The 22,499-nt window shown below is 36.6% G+C and overlaps 1 protein-coding gene across 2 annotated transcripts in view; it reads left to right on the top strand.

The window, feature by feature from the left end:
* Positions 1 to 7,163: 7,163 nt before the first annotated feature.
* RCSD1 (RCSD domain containing 1) overlaps positions 7,164 to 22,499 on the top strand; it is a 182,817-nt gene continuing 167,481 nt past the window's right edge. Inside the window, exon 1 of one of the 2 annotated variants that reach the window (XR_008401310.1) lies at positions 7,164 to 7,437. Coding sequence is in view for 1 of the 2 variants with exons in the window: in XM_053705855.1 (XP_053561830.1) it covers positions 7,432 to 7,437 (6 nt within the window). In the remaining variant the exon portion in view is untranslated. The remainder of the gene's footprint in view (positions 7,438 to 22,499) is intronic. The other variant, XM_053705855.1, reaches the window with a different exon arrangement.

Genomic DNA, 22,499 nt, shown 5'->3' with positions numbered 1-22,499 from the left:
TTGTAATGGTAGTTTTTTTATTTTTTTTAGTTTAGTATTTTTTATTTTTTGTAATGTTAGATTTTAGTGTAAGGCAGCTTAGGTTTTACTTTTATTTCACAGGTAAGTTTGTATTTATTGTAACTAGGTAGGTATTAAATAGTTAATAACTATTTACTAACTAGTCTACTTAGTTAAAATAAATACAAACGTACCTGTAAAATAAAAATAAAACCTAAGCTAGTTACAATATAACAATTAGTTATATTGTATGTAGCTTAGGTTTGTTTTATTTCACAGGTAAGTTTGTATTTAGTTTCTAAATATTATTTAGTTAATAATTGTAACTTTAAACTAGCTCTATTTTAATTATGTTAAAGTTAGGGGGCGTTAGGGTTAGGGGTTAATATAGTTTAATTTAGGTTGTTGCGATGTGAGAGCCGTCAGTTTAGGGGTTAATAGGTTTAGTTTGTTTTGGCAGTGTTTTGGAATGGCGATTTAGGGGTTAATAGGTTTAGTTAGTGTCAACGATTTCGGGGAGCCGCGGTTTAGGGGTTACCAGGTTTAGTTAGTGTTAGCGATGGGGGGGCGGTTTAGGGGTTAATAGGTTTAGGTAGTGTCAGCAATGTTTGGGAACGGTGGTTTAGGGGTTAATATGTTTAGTTTGTGTCGGCGATGTTTTGGAATGGCGGTTTAGGGGTTAATAGGTTTAGCTAGTGCCAGCTATGTCGGTGAACGGCGGTTTAGGGGTTGATAGCTTTATTTAGTGATTTAGTTAATGTCGAGGAAGTGCGGTTTAGGGGTTAATAGATTTGGTTAGTCTTGGTGATGTTGGGGGGTGCGGTTTAGGGGTTAATAGTTTTAGTTAATGTCGGCAATGTCGGGGAACGGTGGTTAATAGCTTTATTTAATTATTTAGACTTAGAGTTAATGTCGGCGATGTGCAGTTTACATTAGGAACAATGAAAAATTCTGAATATGAATAATGGATCTGAAAATTCAAAAACTAATTTATTCATTTTCAGAATTTTTCGGGATGTGCTGATTCGGAAATTCGGATGCATCTGAATCTCCGAATTTGGCAAAATTCGGCCAAAAAACTAATTCGGACAAAACGAAAAGCACATGTCTACATGTAATGCAAGTCACACTCCACTTCGCACCAATTTTGACGCAACACTTTTCGCAACAATTATGACACAAACTCAAAAACAACCCACACACTAGTGAATTTTTCAACCACTTTTGATTGGAATATGCATAATCACATGATTTATGACATCAGTTAATCTAATTCAAATATACATTTTAAACTATCATGAATCAAATTGCTCAATACTTGTGTCATTGATCACTCATCAGAACTTGTAAGTGCAATTTGTTACATTGTGTATTATATTTTGAAAGTATGTATATGTGAAATTAGTATTAAAGATTAACATTGATGCTGACATTAGGACACAGTGTAATATTTTAGACAATTATTTTAAAATGTGAATTGATGTTTGATTCAATATAATCTTAAAATGATAGCTCAAAGGGATAGCCCACCTAATATAAATGGCTGCTTAGCCGTATGAAGATAAACCTTGTCCTGAAGAAGGCTCAAAAAAGAGCCGAAACGTTGACTATGACTATTTATACATAAATTCTGATGTATTCAGATTGGATTCTGTCTATTATTGAAACTAAAAATCCTGTGAGTGCCCTTCTTTGCTTCAAATATCAAATACCAGACCCTTGAGGATTGCACCCAGGTCAGAGCTACACCACAGAGGTTGGAGTGCTGAGCCACCGGCTAATTGACATTATATATATATATATATATATATATATATATATATATATATATATATACTGTGTATATATATAAATAATGTCACACTTTTAATCACATACATACAGGGGCCTGATATTCAAAACAACAACAAGCCAATGAGAAACTGCCTGTTTGAGTTCACCAGGCTCACAATCCGTCAGTATATTCTAAAACAGTGGCGATTTGTCTCCCATAGGAAATAATAGAGATCACCCCTTCAACAAAAGTCTGTCTACATCGCCACTCATCTGCGATATAAGCGGGGTCCATCTACATCGCCACTCATCTGCGATATAAGCGGAGGGGGGCCTTACGTAAAGTGTTTCTACACAACACAGACAGTGCATTCGCAGAAACAAAAAGAGGTTTGAATAATGCACCTGTAACCTTACTTCTACAGTACTTACACTTTGGTCTCCATGTACTAACAGGCGGGTGGACAGCTTCTCAACTTGCGAAGCTGTCTGCCCGTCTTTGCTACATATGGGCAGCGGATCTGTTGATCGTATGTATCATTACACACTCATCGCAGTGTGTAATGCTGCCCCTTCATTCGTGCAACTGAAGGGGCTGTCAGTCACAGAGAGAGCTCTCTGTGATTTTCCCTCGCCACCTCAGAGGTGGTGTAGGGTGTTAGAAGCAGCAGTCTAATAACCGCTGCTTCTTACATTGTGGGAAGCAGGCTCGTATATGCGAACCTGCCCCGCAAGGGCTCCAGAGCAGCTTTTGCTGTTTCGTACATGGAGCCCTTTGCCTCACTCTAGAAAATCTTGCCACTGAGAAGGTGGTGAGACAAATATGGCTAAAAAACGATACTTAACCTGCAGGGCAGCGCTTGTAATATATTGTACCACTAGCAATGTTTCCCTTATTAAAGTGTAGGTTACTCCCATGGAACGCCCAGCAAACTCCCACAGAACTCCTATATCTACATCTGTGATCTACCTTGCTAATAAAGACAAAAAAAGCCATCTTATTAAACCTATAGGAGCAATGTGGATACATATCGATACATGTATATACAATGTTTCATGTATATGTATCCTATTGTACCAATGCTATACTATACTATACTGTATTTTTACCCCTTGACCCAATATGACGTGTATATATACGTCATGCAGTACAAAACCCATCTTACTGCATAAAGTATATATACATCGCAGCTTCAGGAAGCTCCATCAGTCTTGGCTTATTTAAATCCATTTAAAATCCATATGGAGGTACAACATTCCAGAAGAAGGTGGTGTAGTGAGAACTGACTTACGCATTTCGGTGGTAAGCCGTAATCATATCCTGATGTTCCACTACACTATTTACATTTAAATAGCAATTGCATTCATTTGATTGGCTGTGCGTTAAAAACAAAATAGAAACCCCCTACCAGTTTAACATTTAGTTGTCTCTTGCTAGAGTCCTATACTGTGCTCGAAGTGAAGAATGCTTAATATAACAAAGATGTATACCGTGTCTGTATAACAATATATACATACAGTGGGGCAAAAAAGTATTTAGTCAGCCACCAATTGTGCAAGTTCTCCCACTTCAGAAGATGAGAGAGGCCTGTAATTTTCATCATAGGTATACCTCAACTATGAGAGACAAAATGTGGAAACAAATCCAGACAATCACATTGTCTGATTTGGAAAGAATTTATTTGCAAATTATGGTGGAAAATAAGTATTTGGTCAATATCAAAAGTTCATCTCAATACTTTGTTATATATCCTTTGTTGGCAATGACAGAGGTCAAACGTTTTCTGTAAGTCTTCACAAGGTTGTCACACACCGTTGCTGGTATGTTGACCCATTCCTGCATGCAGATCTCCTCTAGAGCAGTGATGTTTTGGGGCTGTCGCTGGGCAACACGGACTTTCAACTCCCTCCAAAGGTTTTCTATGGGGTTGAGATCTGGAGACTGACTAGGCCACTCCAGGACCTTGAAATGCTTCTTATGAAGCCACTCCTTCGTTGCCCGGGTGGTGTGTTTGGGATCATTGTCATGCTGAAAGATCCAGCCACATTTCATCTTCAATGCCCTTGCTGATGGAAGGAGGTTTGCACTCAAAATCTCAAGATACATGGCCCCATTCATTCTTTCATGTACATGGATCAGTCGTCCTGTTCCCTTTGCAGAGAAACAGCCCCAAAGCATGATGTTGCCACCCCCATGCTTCTCAGTAGGTATGGTGTTCTGTGGTTGCAACTCAGCATTCTCTCTCCTCCAAACACGACGAGTTGTGTTTCTACCAAACAGTTCTACTTTGGTTTCATCTGACCATATGACATTCTCCCAATCCACTTCTGGATCATCCAAATGCTCTCTAGCATACTTCAGATGGGCCCGGACATGTACTGGCTTAAGCAGGGGGACACGTCTGGCGGCGTAGTGTGTTACTGATGGTAGCCTTTGTTACGTTGGTCCCAGCTCTCTGCAGGTCATTCATTAGGTCCCCTCGTGGGGTTCTGGGATATTTGCTCACCGTTCTTGTGATCATTTTGACCCCACGGGGTGAGATCTTGCGTGGAGCCCCAGATCGAGGGAGATTATCAGTGGTCTTGTATGTCTTCCATTTTCTAATTATTGCTCCCACAGTTGATTTTTTCACACCAAGCTGCTTGCCTATTGCAGATTCAGTCTTCCCAGCCTGGTGCAGGTCTACAATTTTGTTTCTGGTGTCCTTCGACAGCTCTTTGGTCTTCACCATAGTGGAGTTTGGAGTGTGACTGTTTGAGGTTGTGGACAGGTGTCTTTTGTACTGATAACAAGTTCAAACAGGTGCCATTAATACAGGTAATGAGTAGAGGACAGAGGAGCCTCTTAAAGAAGAAGATACAGGTCTGTGAGAGCCAGAAATCTTGCTTGTTTGTAGGTGACCAAATACTTATTTTCCACCATAATATGCAAATAAATTCTTTCCAAATCAGACAATGTGATTGTCTGGATTTGTTTCCACATTTTGTCTCTCATAGTTGAGGCATACCTATGATGAAAATTACAGGCCTCTCTCATCTTCTTAAGTGGGAGAACTTGCACAATTGGTGGCTGACTAAATACTTTTTTGCCCCACTGTATGCTAATAAAATGTTAGGTTACACTAGTGAAGACTGTTTAAAAAATGCAAAAAATACTGAAGTAGAAGCACAATTATACATAGTGTCAAAACCTATTCTAAGTCCGCTTAATATTGTGACTACTACAATAAAATCTATGCTGCACATTTATACATTGTGTCAAACACACAATCATGATGTAGTGAGAAACTGAATAGTAATAAACTCATAGGGGTCAATTTATTAAAGTGCAGGCGAACAAGATATGATGTAGCGTATCATGTCCGCCGCACATCAATAAATGCCGACAGCATATGCTGTCTGCATTTATCATTGCACCAGCAGTTCTTGTGAACTGCTGGTTCAATGCCGCCCCCTGCAGATTCACAGCCAATCGGCCGCTAGCAGAGGGTGTCAATCAGAGCAGGCGGACAAGTTATGGAGCAGCGGCCTTTAGCGTACAGAGCTTGATAAATTGACCCCATAGGCTGATGTAAGTAGAAGCTGAAAAATAGTTACAATCTGTTCACATGCAATAAATAGTTAAACAACAGTGATATATATCAGATATATATCTATAGTCCCCTATAAATACATGTCTGGTGCCAGAAGGGAGAATATAGATAAACGTGAATACAGATGTAAAGTATGTCTACATAAATACCTACATGTGACGTATATATATATTATGAGACTGAGTGACAAAGGGATTAGACCAGTGAGCGCAGGGTGATATCACCAAGCACCTGAACAAACCTATGAGTCCCTCGTATAGGTAATATTGACACAATCAAAAAAGGAAAGAATGCAGGAGCGCTACAGCTAAAGGTGATTTTAAACAAAGGATTATGTAGCCAGTAGTAAACAAATAGAACAAGAGTCAGGATACAAGAGAATATTGCTAGAAAATTAAAAATAAAAATAAGGGTAAACTAAATACCAGCGATAAAAAATAAGTATTAATTAAAAAAGAAGCTGACTAATTACATAGAAATAACAAATATTTATTAGTGAGCATCTGTAGTAGATATCTTACTCTAAAAAACGGACGTCTCCGTAATTAAAAAACTAGGTTGCCACCATATAAAAATATATATACATATATACTTGCAAAATCCAGTCCGTGGTGATCACGTGTGCATATCTATATGTTAATATATAAATACACATATAAATGCATTAATATGTATATATATATATATATATATATATATACTGTATATACACACACACATACATATACTTCTCTAGACATGTGTATGTATGTCTATGTGAAAGCCCTTTTTCTGCCTTTTTTTCTTTAAATCTTTATAACTTTTGTGTGCAATATTTTTTTAATGATTTTAATTAAACGGTGTTATTATGAGTGTAACTGCACTTTTTAATGTAGTTTTAATGTGTTTTGTGCAACTTTATTGTTTTGCGAAACAGTTAACCATATCTCTAAAGTTGCGGAAATCATTCTAACATAACATGGAATGCAATCGTGTTTACTTTCAGTTCGTAATATGAGCAACAAGCCCACGATAAACCCCTTATCACTCGTGCACAAACGTTTGCGCTCCACTCGTAATCTGGCCTAATATTTGATAATATCTTCAAGATAGAAAAATTGACCAAAATAATTTGACAGAAAACACTGGGAGAGTATGACACTGTGAATGGAGTAATGGAATTAAATTACCAAACAATGAAACATTACAGTCATGAACATACAGCATTTTGCTATATCATTAAAACAAAACTCTATTTCAGGATTAATAACCTTTAGGTCATAAATAGAAACTATCTTTAGATAGTTTTTTCTATAAAAAGCAGTTTGTTTTATCCACCCTGTGTTATATCCCTTTGCAGAAGTTAAACACACAGTTGCATAAAAAACAATAGAGCACATTTGAGCACTTTCTTTTTTAACTTTTTATTTTTACTTCTACTTTATATTTTAATATTATATACCGATAATTAAAAGAAAATATTAAATGCTATGTACACATTAGAAGTAACCCAAACCCTGCAATTACTACTTGTGTCTGAGGTGTCTTATTTGTGGCTGAGATGTCCACTCTCTTATGGAAGGGGACATAGGATATTTTGTCTTATGCTTGTGTGAATTTATCAGTTTTACTTCTTCAGCTTCACCAGAAATTAGTAAAATATGTGGGTGGGGATAAACAAGAGAGATTAGAAATTGAGAGGAAATGCACACTTTTTTTGTCCCCATGTATGGGCAGGTCAGTGCTGCTGCTTTGGTTGCGTCCCAGACCTTCATGTGCTTTGGGAAGTGCAGTATCTGTTTAGATTTGTGTCTAAATTTAAACCCTGATTATCTCCCCTCCCCTCCTGCTTTTTCTGTGCAGTTCTTCGGAGCTGGTTAGTAGGACGGGTGGCACTTCTGGCATCTAGTGACTTCTGTGATAAAGTTGTAGAACTTTTTTAAACTGAAGCAAATTTATGGATCAATAAAGGTGCAGCACAGCAACTGCAAGGAATATTTTGGGTGCCTTTGTAATTGACACAGAACTGAGAGGTCTTGACAGTTTCTACAGCTCAGAGACTGGTCCCCCTCCTAAGAAAAAGGAAATGGAGGTAATGTGATCTTTCTTTAAAAATGATGCAGGTTTGTTTTTTTAACAATGCTGCAGTTAGGATGGAAAACAAGATATTTATCAGTGGGCATGAATAAGGGCAGTTTGGTAGCTTAGCCCAGAAGGTATTACAGATTGCATATGTAACAAGTTTTTTTTTTTTAAATCTATTTGATACATAACAAAGGTGATTACACTCACACGGGTTGTACTTCTTACATAGCGAGTCCTGTAACACTCTGTAATAGTGTGCATGTATATGTATGAATTATATAGGCTGCAATCCAGAATAATGCTGGCTCTTTAAAAAATCTAAATAAATAATATTTAATGCATGGAAAAAAAGTAAAATTAAAAAAAAAACTAATTGCTGAGAAATGTCCTTCAGTTCTATAGACCCACAGTAATAGAATAAAGGTTTATTTTAACAAATAATAATAATGTCTGGTCTTTGTATTTTGCATCGCAAAGGGCAGGGCCACTAGCCTTGTATAGATTGCCTTATCCTTAAAGGGACATGAAACCCAATTGTTTTCTTTTTTTATTTAGAAAGAGTATGCCATTTTAAACAGTTTTCTAATTTACTTCTATTATCTAATTTGCTTCATTCTCTTGATATCCTTTGCTGAATAGCATATCTAGGTAGGCACAGTAGCTGCTGATTGGTGGCTGCACATAGCTGCTTCGTTTGATTGGCTCACCCATGTGCATTGCTATTTCTTTAACAAAGGATATCTAAAGATTGAAACAATGTAGATAATCAAAATTAATTGGAATGTTGTTTAAAATGGTATTCTCTACCTGAATCATGAAAGAAAAAATTTAGGTTTAGTGTCCCTTTAAGTGTTGCACTCTTACCAGAACATTTTATAACAGAGTTGTCATCAAGTGAATATTTTGCTAATATGGATGATGGTAGATTTACTATAACTTTTTTTTTTCCAACAAGCGGTTAACTTAGTATCTTTTAGCACAACATGCCTGCATTTCCTGTGTGCTACATTACAACCACCTAACTGCAGTGTATCAATAGTAATGTTTGCAGCCCGTATTTGACAGCTATGGAATTAGAAACAGAGTAACCAAATACACATGGTGAAAGTAACTCATGGTCTGGCAAGTCTAACACTACTTTTATAACAAAAATGACATACCAATGAAATATATTGAGTCTGTAAATTGTTATCTGTTTAAACACCTTATCAGCAATATTGTTGTTATCTAGATAACCTATCTAGACTTTGGGCAATTAATATATGCACTGCTTGACGATCAAAGATAGCATGCCTTTATCACAGAACAGAAAGTAACTTCCAGTATGCCCTGGCCTGAGCTGTACATTTACGCTCTGCACGAGGAATGAGAAATAAACACTTACAGAATGTTTACGTTTTTAACACGTCTGCTGCTGGATATTTTTAGCAATACATTGTTTCCTGAAAGGCAAACAGGGAAATAAAACCCAACAGATTTACAAAAGGAATTCTTGAAAGGGGGATACTCAGATAGTGGAATTCATCAGACTGTATCTGTTCTACTTTGTCCTTAAAGGGACATTCTAGTGCAAAAATGAAATGCTTCTAATTTGTCATTAGTGACTTGAACTGCCTTGCCCTCCCAAGCAAGATGTGACTTGTCAGTCAATCAGGAGTGACAGTAGCAGGACTTTGCTAATTGTCATGTTCTAAAACTTCACCTACCTGTATGACATTTTTGCGAGGTTAAACACATAGTAACATTTGTAACTAATACAACAAATAAGAGCATGACATTTTTGCTTTTGATTTTGAACCACAATGAGCACAATGTAATGCACTTCAAATTAGAAAAAAACAGCATTTTGCAATATACTTGCTTTGGTAAATATAATTATTTGTCATTGTTTCACTGATAACTTCTAAAGTTAGCATCTGTGGGGCTCTGGTAAAGACACATGTTTTATTATAGGGACAATTTACTCAAAAATGTTCTCCCCTTTAATTTGTTCCCAATGATCCTCTTTACCTGATGGAGTGTATTTCCTTTACCCTTTTGTTGGCATTTGACATTGTTGATTTAGCCTGTGGCATCCCAACCTATTCTGAAAGTTTCTGACCTTGGAGTTGATCCGATAAAAATCGTCGCCCGCAAAAGCTGGCGACGCCAATATTTGCGCGGGTTTGGTATCCTATATACGGCGTAACCTAGAAGTTACGCGCGTATATTTCTGCCGTCGCCCGTAGTTTTTTGGGCCATAGGCAGGTATACCAAACCCGCGCAGTTTGGTATCCAATATACAGCGTAAGGACTTACGTGGCGAAAATGGAGAAATCTTACACCATTTTCACCTCGCCACAAAAAGCAGCCATAAGAAGCCTTACGCTGACTATTGGAGCCCCGTAACTCTCTAAACTAGCTGCTAAATAAACCTAACACCTAACGCATGCGCAATGTCTATCTAACTGTCAACCGCGATCTGCTAAATAAAACCTAACACTTAACGCATGCGCAATGTCTATCTACCTGTCAACCACGATCCCCCGCCGCAATCCCTAATAAAATATTTAACCCCTAAACCGCCGCCATCTACATAAACTAACCCCCTACTGTGAGCCCCTAAAACCGCCGCCATCTACCTTATCTATCCCCTAATCTGACCCCTTACACCGCCGCCACCTATATAAAAATTATTAACCCCTAATCGAATCCCCCTATACCGCCGCCAGCTATATTAATATTATTAACCCCTAATCTAATCCCCCTAAAATAATTATCTCTATTACCAGCCCTTAAAAGGGCATTTTGCGTGGCATTGCCCCAAAGTAACAGCTCTTTTGCCAGCCCTTAAAAGGGCTTTTTGCGGGGCATGCCCCAAAGTAACAGCTCTTTTGCCAGCCCTTAAAAGGGCTTTTGGCGGGGCTTTGTCACAAAGTAAACTGCTCTTTTGCCTACAATCTACATCCCCCTACACCGCGGCCACCTATAATAAATGTATTAACCCCTAATCTAATCCCCCTACACCGCCGCCAGCTATATTAACTATATTAACCCTAATTATATTAGGGTTAATATAGTTAATATAGTTATTATATTATATATATTAACTATATTAACCCTAATTATATTAGGGTTAATATAGTTAATATCGTTATTATATATATATATATTAAGTATAATAACCCTATCTAACTCTAACATCCTAACTAAACTCTTATTAAAATAAATCTAATATTAATATTATTAATTAAAATATTCCTATTTAAATCTAAATACTTACCTATAAAATAAACCCTAAGATAGCTACAATATAATTAATAATTACATTGTAGCTATGTTAGGGTTTATATTTATTTTACAGGTAAATTGTTAATTATTTTAACTAGGTATAATAGCTATTAAATAGTTATGAACTATTTAATAGCTACCTAGTTAAAATAATTACCCAATTACCTGTAAAATAAATCCTAACCTAAGTTACAAATACACCTACACTATCAATAAATTAAATTAACTACAAATATCTATCTAAAAATACAATTAAATAAACTAAACTAAATTACAAAAAAAAAAAAAAACACTAAATTACAAAAAATAAAATAAAGATTACAAGATTTTAAAGCTAATTACACCTATTTTAAGCCCCCTAATAAAATAATAAACCCCCAAAATAAAAAAAATTCCCTACCCTATTCTAAATTAAAAATAGTTCAAAGCTCTTTTACCTTACCAGCCCTTAAAAGGGCCTTTTGTGGGGGCATGCCCCAAAGAAAACTGCTCTTTTGCCTGAAAAAAAAACACAATACCACCCCCCAACATTACAACCCACCACCCACATACCCCTAATCTAACCCAAACCCCCCCTTAAATAAACCTAACACTACCCCCCTGAAGATCTCCCTACCTTGTATTCACCCTGCCGGGCAGAACCAATCAGCCAATCAGATTGAACTTGAATCTGATTGGCTGATTCAATCAGCCAATCAGATTTTTCTACCTTAATTCCGATTGGCTGATAGAATCCTATCAGCCAATCGGAATTCGACGGACGCCATCTTGGATGACGTCATTTAAAGGTACCTCATTCGTCGTTCAGTCGTCGGCCGGGATGGATGCTCCGCGTCGGTGGAGAGAAGATTCAAGATGCCGCTTAATGGAAGATGCTGGCGGATGGATGAAGACTTTGCTGCCGCTTGGAGAAAAACATCGCCGGGATGAAGAATTCTTCTTTGCCGCTTGATTGGACATCGCCCGGATCGGATGAAGAGTTCTGCCCAGCGGGGTGAATACAAGGTAGGGAGATCTTCAGGGGGGTAGTGTTAGGTTTATTTAAGGGGGGTTTGGGTTAGATTAGAGGTATGTGGGTGGTGGGTTGTAATGTTGGGGGGTGGTATTGTGGGGGGTTTTTCAGGCAAAAGAGCAGTTTTCTTTGGGGCATGCCCCCACAAAAGGCCCTTTTAAGGGCTGGTAAGGTAAAAGAGCTTTGAACTATTTTAAATTTAGAATAGGGTAGGGAATTTTTTTTATTTTGGGGGTTTATTATTTTATTAGGGGGCTTAGAATAGGTGTAATTAGCTTTAAAATCTTGTAATCTTTTTTTTATTTTTTGTAATTTAGTGGGGTTTTTTTTGTAATTTAGTTTAGTTTATTTAATTGTATTTTTAGATAAATATTTGTAGTTTATTTAATTTATTGATAGTGTAGGTGTATTTGTAACTTAGGTTAGGATTTATTTTACAGGTAATTGGGTAATTATTTTAACTAGGTAGCTATTAAATAGTTCATAACTATTTAATAGCTATTATACCTAGTTAAAATAATTAACAATTTACCTGTAAAATAAATATAAACCCTAACATAGCTACAATGTAATTATTAATTATATTGTAGCTATCTTAGGGTTTATTTTATAGGTAAGTATTTAGATTTAAATAGGAATATTTTAATTAATAATATTAATATTAGATTTATTTTAATAAGAGTTTAGTTAGGATGTTAGAGTTAGATAGGGTTATTATACTTAATATATATATAATATAATAACGATATTAACTATATTAACCCTAATATAATTAGGGTTAATATAGTTAATATAGCTGGCGGCGGTTTAGGGGGATTAGATTAGGGGTTAATACATTTATTATAGGTGGCCGCGGTGTAGGGGGATGTAGATTGTAGGCAAAAGAGCAGTTTACTTTGTGACAAAGCCCCGCCAAAAGCCCTTTTAAGGGCTGGCAAAAGAGCTGAATTCTTTGGGGCATGCCCCGCAAAAAGCCCTTTTAAGGGCTGGCAAAAGAGCTGTTACTTTGGGGCAATGCCACGCAAAAAGCCCTTTTCAGGGCTATTTGTAGGGTTAGACTTAGGTTTAGTGGTAGGGATAGTTTAGTATTTTAGGGGTTAAATAATTTAATATAGATGGCGGCGGGGTAAGGGGATTAGATTAGGGGTCAATAATTTTAAAATAGATAGCGGCGGGGTAGGGGCTCACTTTAGGGGGTAGGTAAGGTAGATGGCGGCGGTGTTAGGGGCTCACTTTAGGGGGTTATAGATTTAATATAGCTGGCGGCGGTTTAGGGGTTAATAACTTTATTAGGTAGCGGCGGGCTCCGGGAGCAGCGGTTTAGGGGTTAATACATATTTTATTGTTAGGCTAGTGAGGGGGGATAGCGGATAGAGGGTTAGACGTGTCGGGCTATGTTAGGGAGGCGTGTTAGACGTGTCGGGCTATGTTAGGGAGGCGTGTTAGACAGTGCGGGTGATTTAGACTTTAGTCAGGTTTTGTAGGCGCCGGCAGTTTCTAATGTGGCGCAAGTCACTGGCGACGCCAGAAATTTGTACTTGCGCAGATTTCTAGACATCGCTGGTTTATCTGACTTACGGCACGTTAGCATCTGACGGCGCCGTATATGGGATAGCTCGAGTTGCGAGCTGAAACTGCGGGCGACGCGGGTTCCCTCGCTTGCCTCGCAAACTACGATCTATATCGGATCGCGCCCCTTATGTCCAAGCTATAGATAAGCTGTGTAAACACAGCCAGCAGAATAAATTACACTCTCAGTGGGGTATAGAAGAGATAAGATATTTAAATGTTAATTTTTCATTGTTCTTTCCAAGTATTAGTCTTTGGTTTATGGACAGATATATTATAAAGAAGCAGGTATATGGGCTAGATTTATCAAAGGCTAGGCGAACTCTGTATGTGCCTCGCCTGTAACTGTGCCCCAGCTCGCCTCCTGAGAAGCGCACATGTGCGCCTGAATTTATTAGAAAAATAGACGTAACTTTGCGCAGGCGAGCTGGGGCGTAATAATGATAAATTTCACCTGTCAGAAACAGCATTTACTCCCTATTTATCACAGTACATCCCTATAAATATTTACGCCGCCATGTTTTGGTTATTAAAAAAACGTTTTTTAAGTTAATATTTAGCTTATATTTATATTATATAATGTTTCTGTGCTGTTTTTGCCATATGTTGATAATTTAAGATTGCAAAAATAAATATATCAATATATCGATAAATATATATATATAAAACTGTTGGTACCCATATGCGCCAGTGGAAGCGCAAATTTCTGGCAATAACAGCCTCTTCTTGGCGCTGAGCCTTTGAAAAATTAGTTAAAAGAAGAAAGTATTGCATCACAAGATGTAAAAGCATGTATTATAATGGTGTTCGCCTCAGTCTGTATGGCGAAATATACAACACGCAATTGAAGCCAAAATTGCAGTTCCCTATCGGAGCAAAGCAATGATAAATAAGAAACTGGGCATATTTGTAGGTCGGGCTGTTAAATTATGCCTATTACTAATGTATATTGTTGTACTCAGGAGCGCGAATGCAAGCGGAGTGCGAAGAAGTTTCTTTCAGATTTGCGCAATTATAAGCACAGAGTGCTGTGATGAATATGACGATCAGGTTGTATGCTCTATTTTGGACGGGATTAAAGGAAAATGGCTTTGATAAATCTAGCCCTATGTATACAATGTGATAAAGTAATGAGATCTGATTATGCCTATAAACTCAACCCATTTTATTATGTTGTGGCTTCAAAACAAAAAAATCAGCTATTTAATATACACAAATAAACCTTAAAAAGCAAATTCTCATGCATTTTATACTCTGCAGTTGGTAAAAAAAGTAATTAGAAAAACATTAAGGGAAAATGTTTTATAGTATACTGTCCCTTTAAACGAAGCAAAAAGATATGGACTTTCATTTTTTATTTTGGCCACTCAAGCAATTTACCTCTGAAACCCGTGGCCTTTCCACTGTCCCTCAAGAAACATAACTTAATTTGAGTGAGAGGAATAGTTTGTATGGGAAATTGTCAGTATTTGCGGCTCCAATTAACAAGCTGCGGATACAGGAGCAGTGGTCTATAGGTTACATGTGCAATGCCGAATCGCCCACACCAAATGCAGGCCCACGGCTTCCTTGCCTACCCGCTATATGGTAAATGGCCTTAGTATTTTAATAAATATATAAATGGTTAAATTAAAGGAGATATTATTCATATAAGCCCCTAAAATCAGTGTGGAAAAATAGAATTAAGGAAATACACTATATTTGCCTTTAGTATTAGATAATTGTGTAACAGAAGCGATAAGTGTGCATAGTTATATTGGTTAACAAACTGTTTTTACTGCTGGGTTGCATGTTATAAAGTGAAATGATATGCAAAGCACTGCTCCTGTGAATATAATGCATAGATAATCTGTACTTGATGGCATGCCACTAAACCATTAAATACTGCTATTTACACAACTCTCGGCAGGAATACCGGCAGATTATCTCAGCAGATAAAGCACTGATTTCTTTTATTTATGCTCCTGCACATAGTATAGTGAGAATTGCTCTTGAATCACAATGAAAGCTAAAGTGATATTAAACACTTTGAGATGGTAATATAAAATATAAATAAAACTCTGCAATATACTTTTATTATTTATTTTATCCCATTTTCCTGTAATTCCATTATGAAGTTGTAAGTTTATCTGTTCCTGTTATAAATGGAAGCGCAGAATACTGTTATATTCCACACAGCCATTGGCTGCACTCTCTAGTGACCTAAGTTACAACATGGCAGCTCCCATTGTTTTATAGACACAAACTTTACACTTATTTTGTCAATATTTAAACAGCTAATGAAACTTTAAAATATACATCTACATGTTACTCTCAGACTAATCTTTGCTTTAAATGCATCATTCTGTGTAGCATTTATTTAGGGTTTAATGTCCCTTTAAAGGGTCATACACCAAAAATGTTCTCTCATGATTCAGATAAAGCTTGTCATTTTACAAAACGTTCAGTTTACACCTATTATCTAATTTTCTTTTGTTCTTTAGTTATCATTTGTTAAAAGGCAACCCCATGTAGACTAAGCAGCAACAATGCACTACTGAGAGCAAGTTTCTGATTGGTAGCTGCACATATATGTCTCTTGTCACTGGTTCACCAAATGTGCTCACCTGGCACAAAGTAGAAGTAGTGCATAGCTGCTCTTTCAATCCAGAATACCAAGAGAATTAAAAACATTTGATAATATAAGTAAATTCTAAAGTTGTTTAAACTTGTATGCTTTGTCTGAATCATTAGATACATATTTGGGTTTGATGTCCCTTTAAAAAAAAGAAAATAAAATCTAATTGGTGTGCACACTGAGCATAAAGGAATCAGCTGCAGCTCACTGAAGAAGGCTGATAAAGGCCACAGTGTAAGTTTCACGCAGAGCAGGAACACTGACTGGCATTCTGCACTTGTGGGCACATCACAGGATGTTTCACATTTTCTCAATGACACAACTTCCTAACTGACACTCATAAGTATGTCCTGACACGAGGGAAGGTTGTTTTACACTTGACTTATTATTATTATTATTATTATATTAAGTGCATGTATCAGACAGCTGTTATCAAAAAATATTCACAATTTACAGATGCACACAGAATTCTTTTAACATGCTTTAAAACAAACCATTACAACTGTATTTCAGCACTCCTGAAATCATAATGAGGTTGCACAGAAGTTAGAAAAGTTTAAAGAGAAGAAATCAAGTCTCCCAGAGCAAATTCTGTAAAGGGACAGTAAATTCAAAATCAAATTTTTATGATTCAGATAGATGCAGTTTTAAACAACTTTCCTATTTAATTCAATTATCTAATTTGCTTTGTTCTTTTGGTATCCTTTGTTCAGCTAGCTCTCAATAGTTATTACTATTCCTTCAACAAAGAATACCAAGAGAATTAAGCAAAAAACATAATTCTTTCACTATATAAATCCCTGGTAAGACCTCACCTTGGGTATGGAGTGCAGTTATGTGGACCAAATTTAAAAAAAATACATTGTAGAGTTGGAAAATGTTCAGAGAAGGGCCACAAAGCTAATAAGGGGAATGGAGAATTTAAGCTATGAGGAGAAGTTAGCCAAACTGGTTCTGTTTTCTCTAGAAAAAAAGGCACTTGAGAGTTGATATGATTACTTTATATAAATATATTCAAGGCCCATTTACAGAGATGACAGAAGCTCTGTTTATTCCAATAAAATTGCTTGTGAGGTCACAATTTAAGGCTAGCAGAAAAGAAATTTAAAGGGCCATTATAGTTTTAAAAAATTACATGCTCTAATTCATTATAGCATGTCATTTTTTGGCCTATCGACCCTGCTCTATTGTTTATTTAAAGGGACAGGAAAGTAAAAACTAAACTTGCACAAATTAGATAGAGCATGTAATTTTAAGACACTTTTAAAATCACTTCTATTTTCAAATGTGCTTGGTTCTCTTGGTATCCATTGTTGAAAATGAATACGCACATATCCAACACTAGTGGGAGCTAGCTGCTGATTGGTGCCTTCATACATTTGTCTTGTGATTGGCTAACTAGATGTGTTCAGCTAGCTGCCGGTAGTGCAATGCTGTTCCTTCAGCAAATGATATCAAGAGAATGAAGCATATTTAATAATAAAAGTAAATGTGAAAGTTGTTTAAAATTGTATGTTCTATCCGATTCATGAATTCAATTTTTGGCGTTTCCTGTCACTTTAACCACTTTAATGATCCACTCGGAATCCAATTAGCAACACTAGTCGCATGACTGAGAATAGCAAATAGCCTTTTAATCTCCAGCAATGTAATCGTATTTTCACTGTAAGAGCAATCAAATTGTGGAACTCAGTGCATAAGGAGGTAGTAAATGCCAATACCTTAGATACATTTTAAAATTACTTAGATACATTTCTGGCTAGAAACATAATTGAGGGATATGATTACATGTGTTAAATGGGTCACTTTTTAATGGAATTAATTTAATCTCAATTGGAGCTTTTTATTGTAAATCAAGTAGGATCTGTATAGGTTGAACTTGATGGACTTCGGTCTTTTTTCAACCTCATCTACTATGCTAATTTGTCTCTCCATCTTGAGAAGACGCCATAAAGCCAAGATATGGGAGCAGGTAAGAGGGGATATAGAGATAGATAGAAAGAGAAAGAGAGGGGTGTAGGAATCCCAAACATTGTAGGAAGGGACCCACGTCTATTTTATGGTATCCCAAAGCCTGTTCTCTAAGTGGCAAAATACTTTTGGTGTCAATTTATTCCCCCAGCTTTTCTATATATTTATCTTTAAAGGGACAGCCTACTAGAAAATTTGTATTGTTTAAAAAGATAGATAATACCTTTATTACCCAATCCCCAGTTGCATAACCAACACTGTTATATTAATATACTTTTCACCTCTGTGATTACCTTGTATCTAAGCCTCTGCAGACTTCCCTTTATTTCAGATCTTTTGACAGACTTGCATTTTAGCCAATCAGTGCTGACTCGTAAATTACTCTACGGGAGTGAGCACAATTATTGTTATCTATATGGCTCACATCAACTAGCCCTGTTTAGCTGTGAAAAATCTAATAAAATGCACTGAGAGAGGTGGCCTTCAAGGGTTTAGACATCCGCGCATGTGCCTACCTAGGATTAGCCTTCAACAAAGAACACCAAGAGTACAAAGCACATTTGATGATTACATGTAAAATTGGAAAGTTGTTTAAAATTGCATTCCCTATCTGAATCATGAAAGTTTAATTTTCAAGTGTCAATTATTCTCTGAATTTCTGTAACTCTTTTTTGTATCTGTTTTAAATTGTATACCTAATTCAGGGCCAGATTATAAGTGCAACGCAAAATATCGCTTTCACTAAAGGTGCTCTGGTATTACAGGTGAGGTGCAATGTGAAGGAACCTTGCATTCACATTGCACGGTAGAATTGCGCTCATGGGAGTGCGCTTCCATAGTCTCCAATAGGAGCCTCGTTCTCATGCCGTGAGACATGGCATGAGAACCTAGCGCAGTGAAAGGGGTAAGTCTGGCAGCATTGAGCAGCAAATGTAAATATTTATGTACATGCTTATTTATATATATATACTGTATATATATATAAATATATATTTGTGTTAATATGTGTATATTCACACATTGACACATAAATATATATGTAGACAAGCATATACATATATATTTAAAGGGAACACACAGTTCAAATAGACTGCTATGTAAATGTACTGTTCAGTGACGTTATTTTTCTAACACCCCACAGCCCCCGACTTTAGCCCCCAAAAACTGCCTAGCGCAGTAAAAAAAAAATGTAAATACAACAATTTTTCATTTTAAAAAGGGACCTTGCATTTTTCTTTGGGGGGGCAGTTTCAAAAATTAACCAGAGGTCTGCCGGAACTCGCGGTACCAATAACTAGCCACTTGTCATTTCTGGTTATTTATCGTGCTTCTGCAAATGGGCAAATTTGCCCATTTGCGGGCTCGAGATAAATCAGTGCTCCTTTAATTTAGCCCTCAGTGTTTCTCTCTATCAAATCAAATCATTAGAAGTACCACAAGGGGAAATATAGGCGGCTTGGCATGGGCCCTTCAGGCTTTGATCTGTCTAAATTCACTGGTTATTTATGTGCAAACAACATGAGAATTTCAGTGACATCAGTGGAAATTCTGTGAACTTCCTGTTTTATCCTGGGAAAAAGATATGATATAAAGGAAAACACTGGTATTCATGGATCATTGTAGTAAATTAGTTCATCTAAACAGACTATTACATCATTTGTTATAGTTTTTTTTGTTTTATATATTTTTTGTTAATGTATTTTCTTATCCCAAGTAAAGCCAGATATTTTTTTTGCTGCGCTTGCACAGTCATGTGCTTCTCCATCAATAGATGTATGGGTGTTGTCCTTATTAGCCAATGAACATAAAAAGAAAACAGAGAACTGATACTGCTGTATTTGTTTTAGTTTAATGTCAAAAGCTCAATGTTTTCTCAGGCAAAAAATATATATATTTTTGTCAAGTTGCTGCTCTTTAAATGCATGATAAAAAAGGAGCGTGGTGTCTGTTTAAAATAGAAATAATTTGCTGTGAAGTTGATTAAAAATAAAGTAGTGTAACGTTATTAAAAATCACATTACCACACCTTCCATTTCACAGCATCCCACGTACCCTGTATGTTGCTGTTAATTATGGGTTCTTTCACCCCATAATAGCGCTGGTCTCGTTGCCAGCGGCAAGACTGTGCTATTATGACCTCCCTTCTCCTGCAGGCCTCCTAAAATAGCGTGGTCTCACTACTAGAAGCAAGACTGCACTATAAAAACAACAAGCCCTAATTGAAAGACCAGCAATGTACAGGGTACATCAGTGGTCAATAAGAGGTTAACAAAAAACACTATTTAAAAGGGACAGTAAACACCTTGTAATTGACATTTCTGTTGTGTTGCTATAGAATAACACATCAGCCAAGTCTTAACATTTTTAAAACAAATTAACATCCTTTTTACTTAAATTATTTTTAAATAGCTAAGCTCCAACCACCATATGGTTTTTTTGTAGGAGCCAATCTGGGCTTTAGTCTTCAGACAACAAGGCTAGCCATGGTCTTGAAGTTAGTATACAATGCATTGTTTTTCAGTTATTATCTGATAAAGTAAAATTAGGGACAGATATGTAGCTGAGATAGCCTAGTGAAGGTCAGTAGGGTGTATTTCTAGTTCTGATAATAAGAAACTGTTCAATTTTCAGAGCTAAATTACATGTTAAAGGGGTCAAAATAATTAATATTAATATAAAGCAAAGTTGTTTCATTATGTATATCTAAACATTTTATATATAAATCTTAAGGTGTTTACTGTCCCTTTAAAGAACAGTAAATATACTGGGTAGACAATCCAGAGATATTCTCTGGACTAAATTAGAAGCTGGACTAAGGGGATTGGAACATCCAGATGCTGTATTATGGAATACTCAAACCCAAAAAGCACTCTCACCTATGTGGGGATCTCCGATATCAGACTGCATATCACAAACCCAGACATTCATAATAAGGCCTTCTACCCAGAAACTCTAAAATGTGACCTTTAACATATCTTCTACCAACTGACATATCTAGGGAGATGAATAAATGGGCAAATAAAGGTCTCTACAGGTTGGCAGACCTATTAGAAAATAAAAAGCTTATGACCTACACCCAACTACAAGACAGATTAGCTCCACAAAAACTTCACTGGTATGTGTATCTCCAACTGGCATCATCAATGCAAAAATTCTGTAAATATGTAATATCCCAACCAAATACAACCCTAGAACCCTTGTATAGTTCATGCTCAAGACCGAAACATGCTATATCTAAAGTATACCTGGCCATTCAGTTGTCTAATAGTAATACAAAATCCCCGTTCATGCTTAAATGGAAAAAATATTTAGAGGTCCAATTTGAGAAACAAACATGGGACAAGATACTTGGATCAGTTATCAAGGGCCTTCTAAGTGCTGATTTAAAGGGACAGTCTACACCAGAAAAGGTATTGTTTTAAAAGATAGATAATCCCTTTATTTCCCATTCCCTAGCTTTGCATAATCAAAACAGTTATATTAATACACTTTTTACCTCTGTGATTATCTTGTATCTAAGCCTCTGCAAACTGCCCCTTATTTCAGTTCTTTTGACAGACTTGCATTTTAGCCAATCAGTGCTGGCTCCTAGGAACTCCACGTGCAGGAGCACAGTGTTATCTATATAAAACACATGAACTAACACCCTCTAGAGGTGAAAAACTGTCAAAATGCCCTGAGATGAGAGGCGGCCTTCAAGGGCTTAGAAATCAGCATATCAACCTCCTAGGTTTAGCTTTCAACTAAGAATACCAAGAGAACAAAGCAAAATTGGTGATAGATGTAAATTTGAAAAATGTTTAAAATGACATGCCCTATCTGAATAATGTTTTTGACTAGACTGTCCCTTTAAGAGAAAATTCCATTAAGGCTGCTTTCAGGAGGTACCTTACCCCAGAAAGGACATCACATGCATCCCAAACAGCTTCTAAACTATGCTACAGCGGATACAGTGAAATCTGTACATATAAACATATGTGGTGGGAGTGTGAGGGGATCCAGGAGATATGGCACCTCCTATCAAATTAAATCAGTACAGCTCACCATAGCTCAGGCTTTGTTACATGAACATAATGGGAGACTCAATAACACTATCAACACTTTTATTAGAATATCGTGCACAATAACCAAAACATGTATAGCCAAACACTGGAAAACAGGAGTGCCAAGCTGGTTAGAAATAAGAAACAAAATAAGCTTAACATATAATATGTATGAATGGGTAGGCTTACCATAATTTTTAGAGGTGAAACTGGGACCACCTGGTGCGGTGCCAGTGGGGGTGTGGTCAGGAGTGTAGTCAAGGGGGCGTGGCAATTACCGGTCCTTTTAAAGTAGTAGCTTTTATGTGTGTAATGTTTTGTGGATACTCTACCCTTCCTCAGTCAAACAAGTGAATCACACAGTTTAAATAGACCATAACACCACCCCCTAGTGAAAAAGGCACCATTACGTTGTCATGGCAAATAAATCATTAATCTAAATCTCAGATTCTAAATAATGCCAAACATCAAGCATAATTATCACTTTCACAATTTAATATCTGCAGTGTAATATGTGTTTTATGTGTCTAATTAAGGAACAGAGACAAATACTGATAAGGCATAAATACAACATTGAATGAAATAAG

The sequence above is a fragment of the Bombina bombina genome, chromosome 3 (assembly GCF_027579735.1).
Source record: "Bombina bombina isolate aBomBom1 chromosome 3, aBomBom1.pri, whole genome shotgun sequence".
NCBI lineage: Eukaryota > Metazoa > Chordata > Amphibia > Anura > Bombinatoridae > Bombina > Bombina bombina.
The sequence above is the reverse complement of the archived record's forward strand: the minus strand, read 5'-3'. Positions and strand labels throughout refer to the sequence as shown.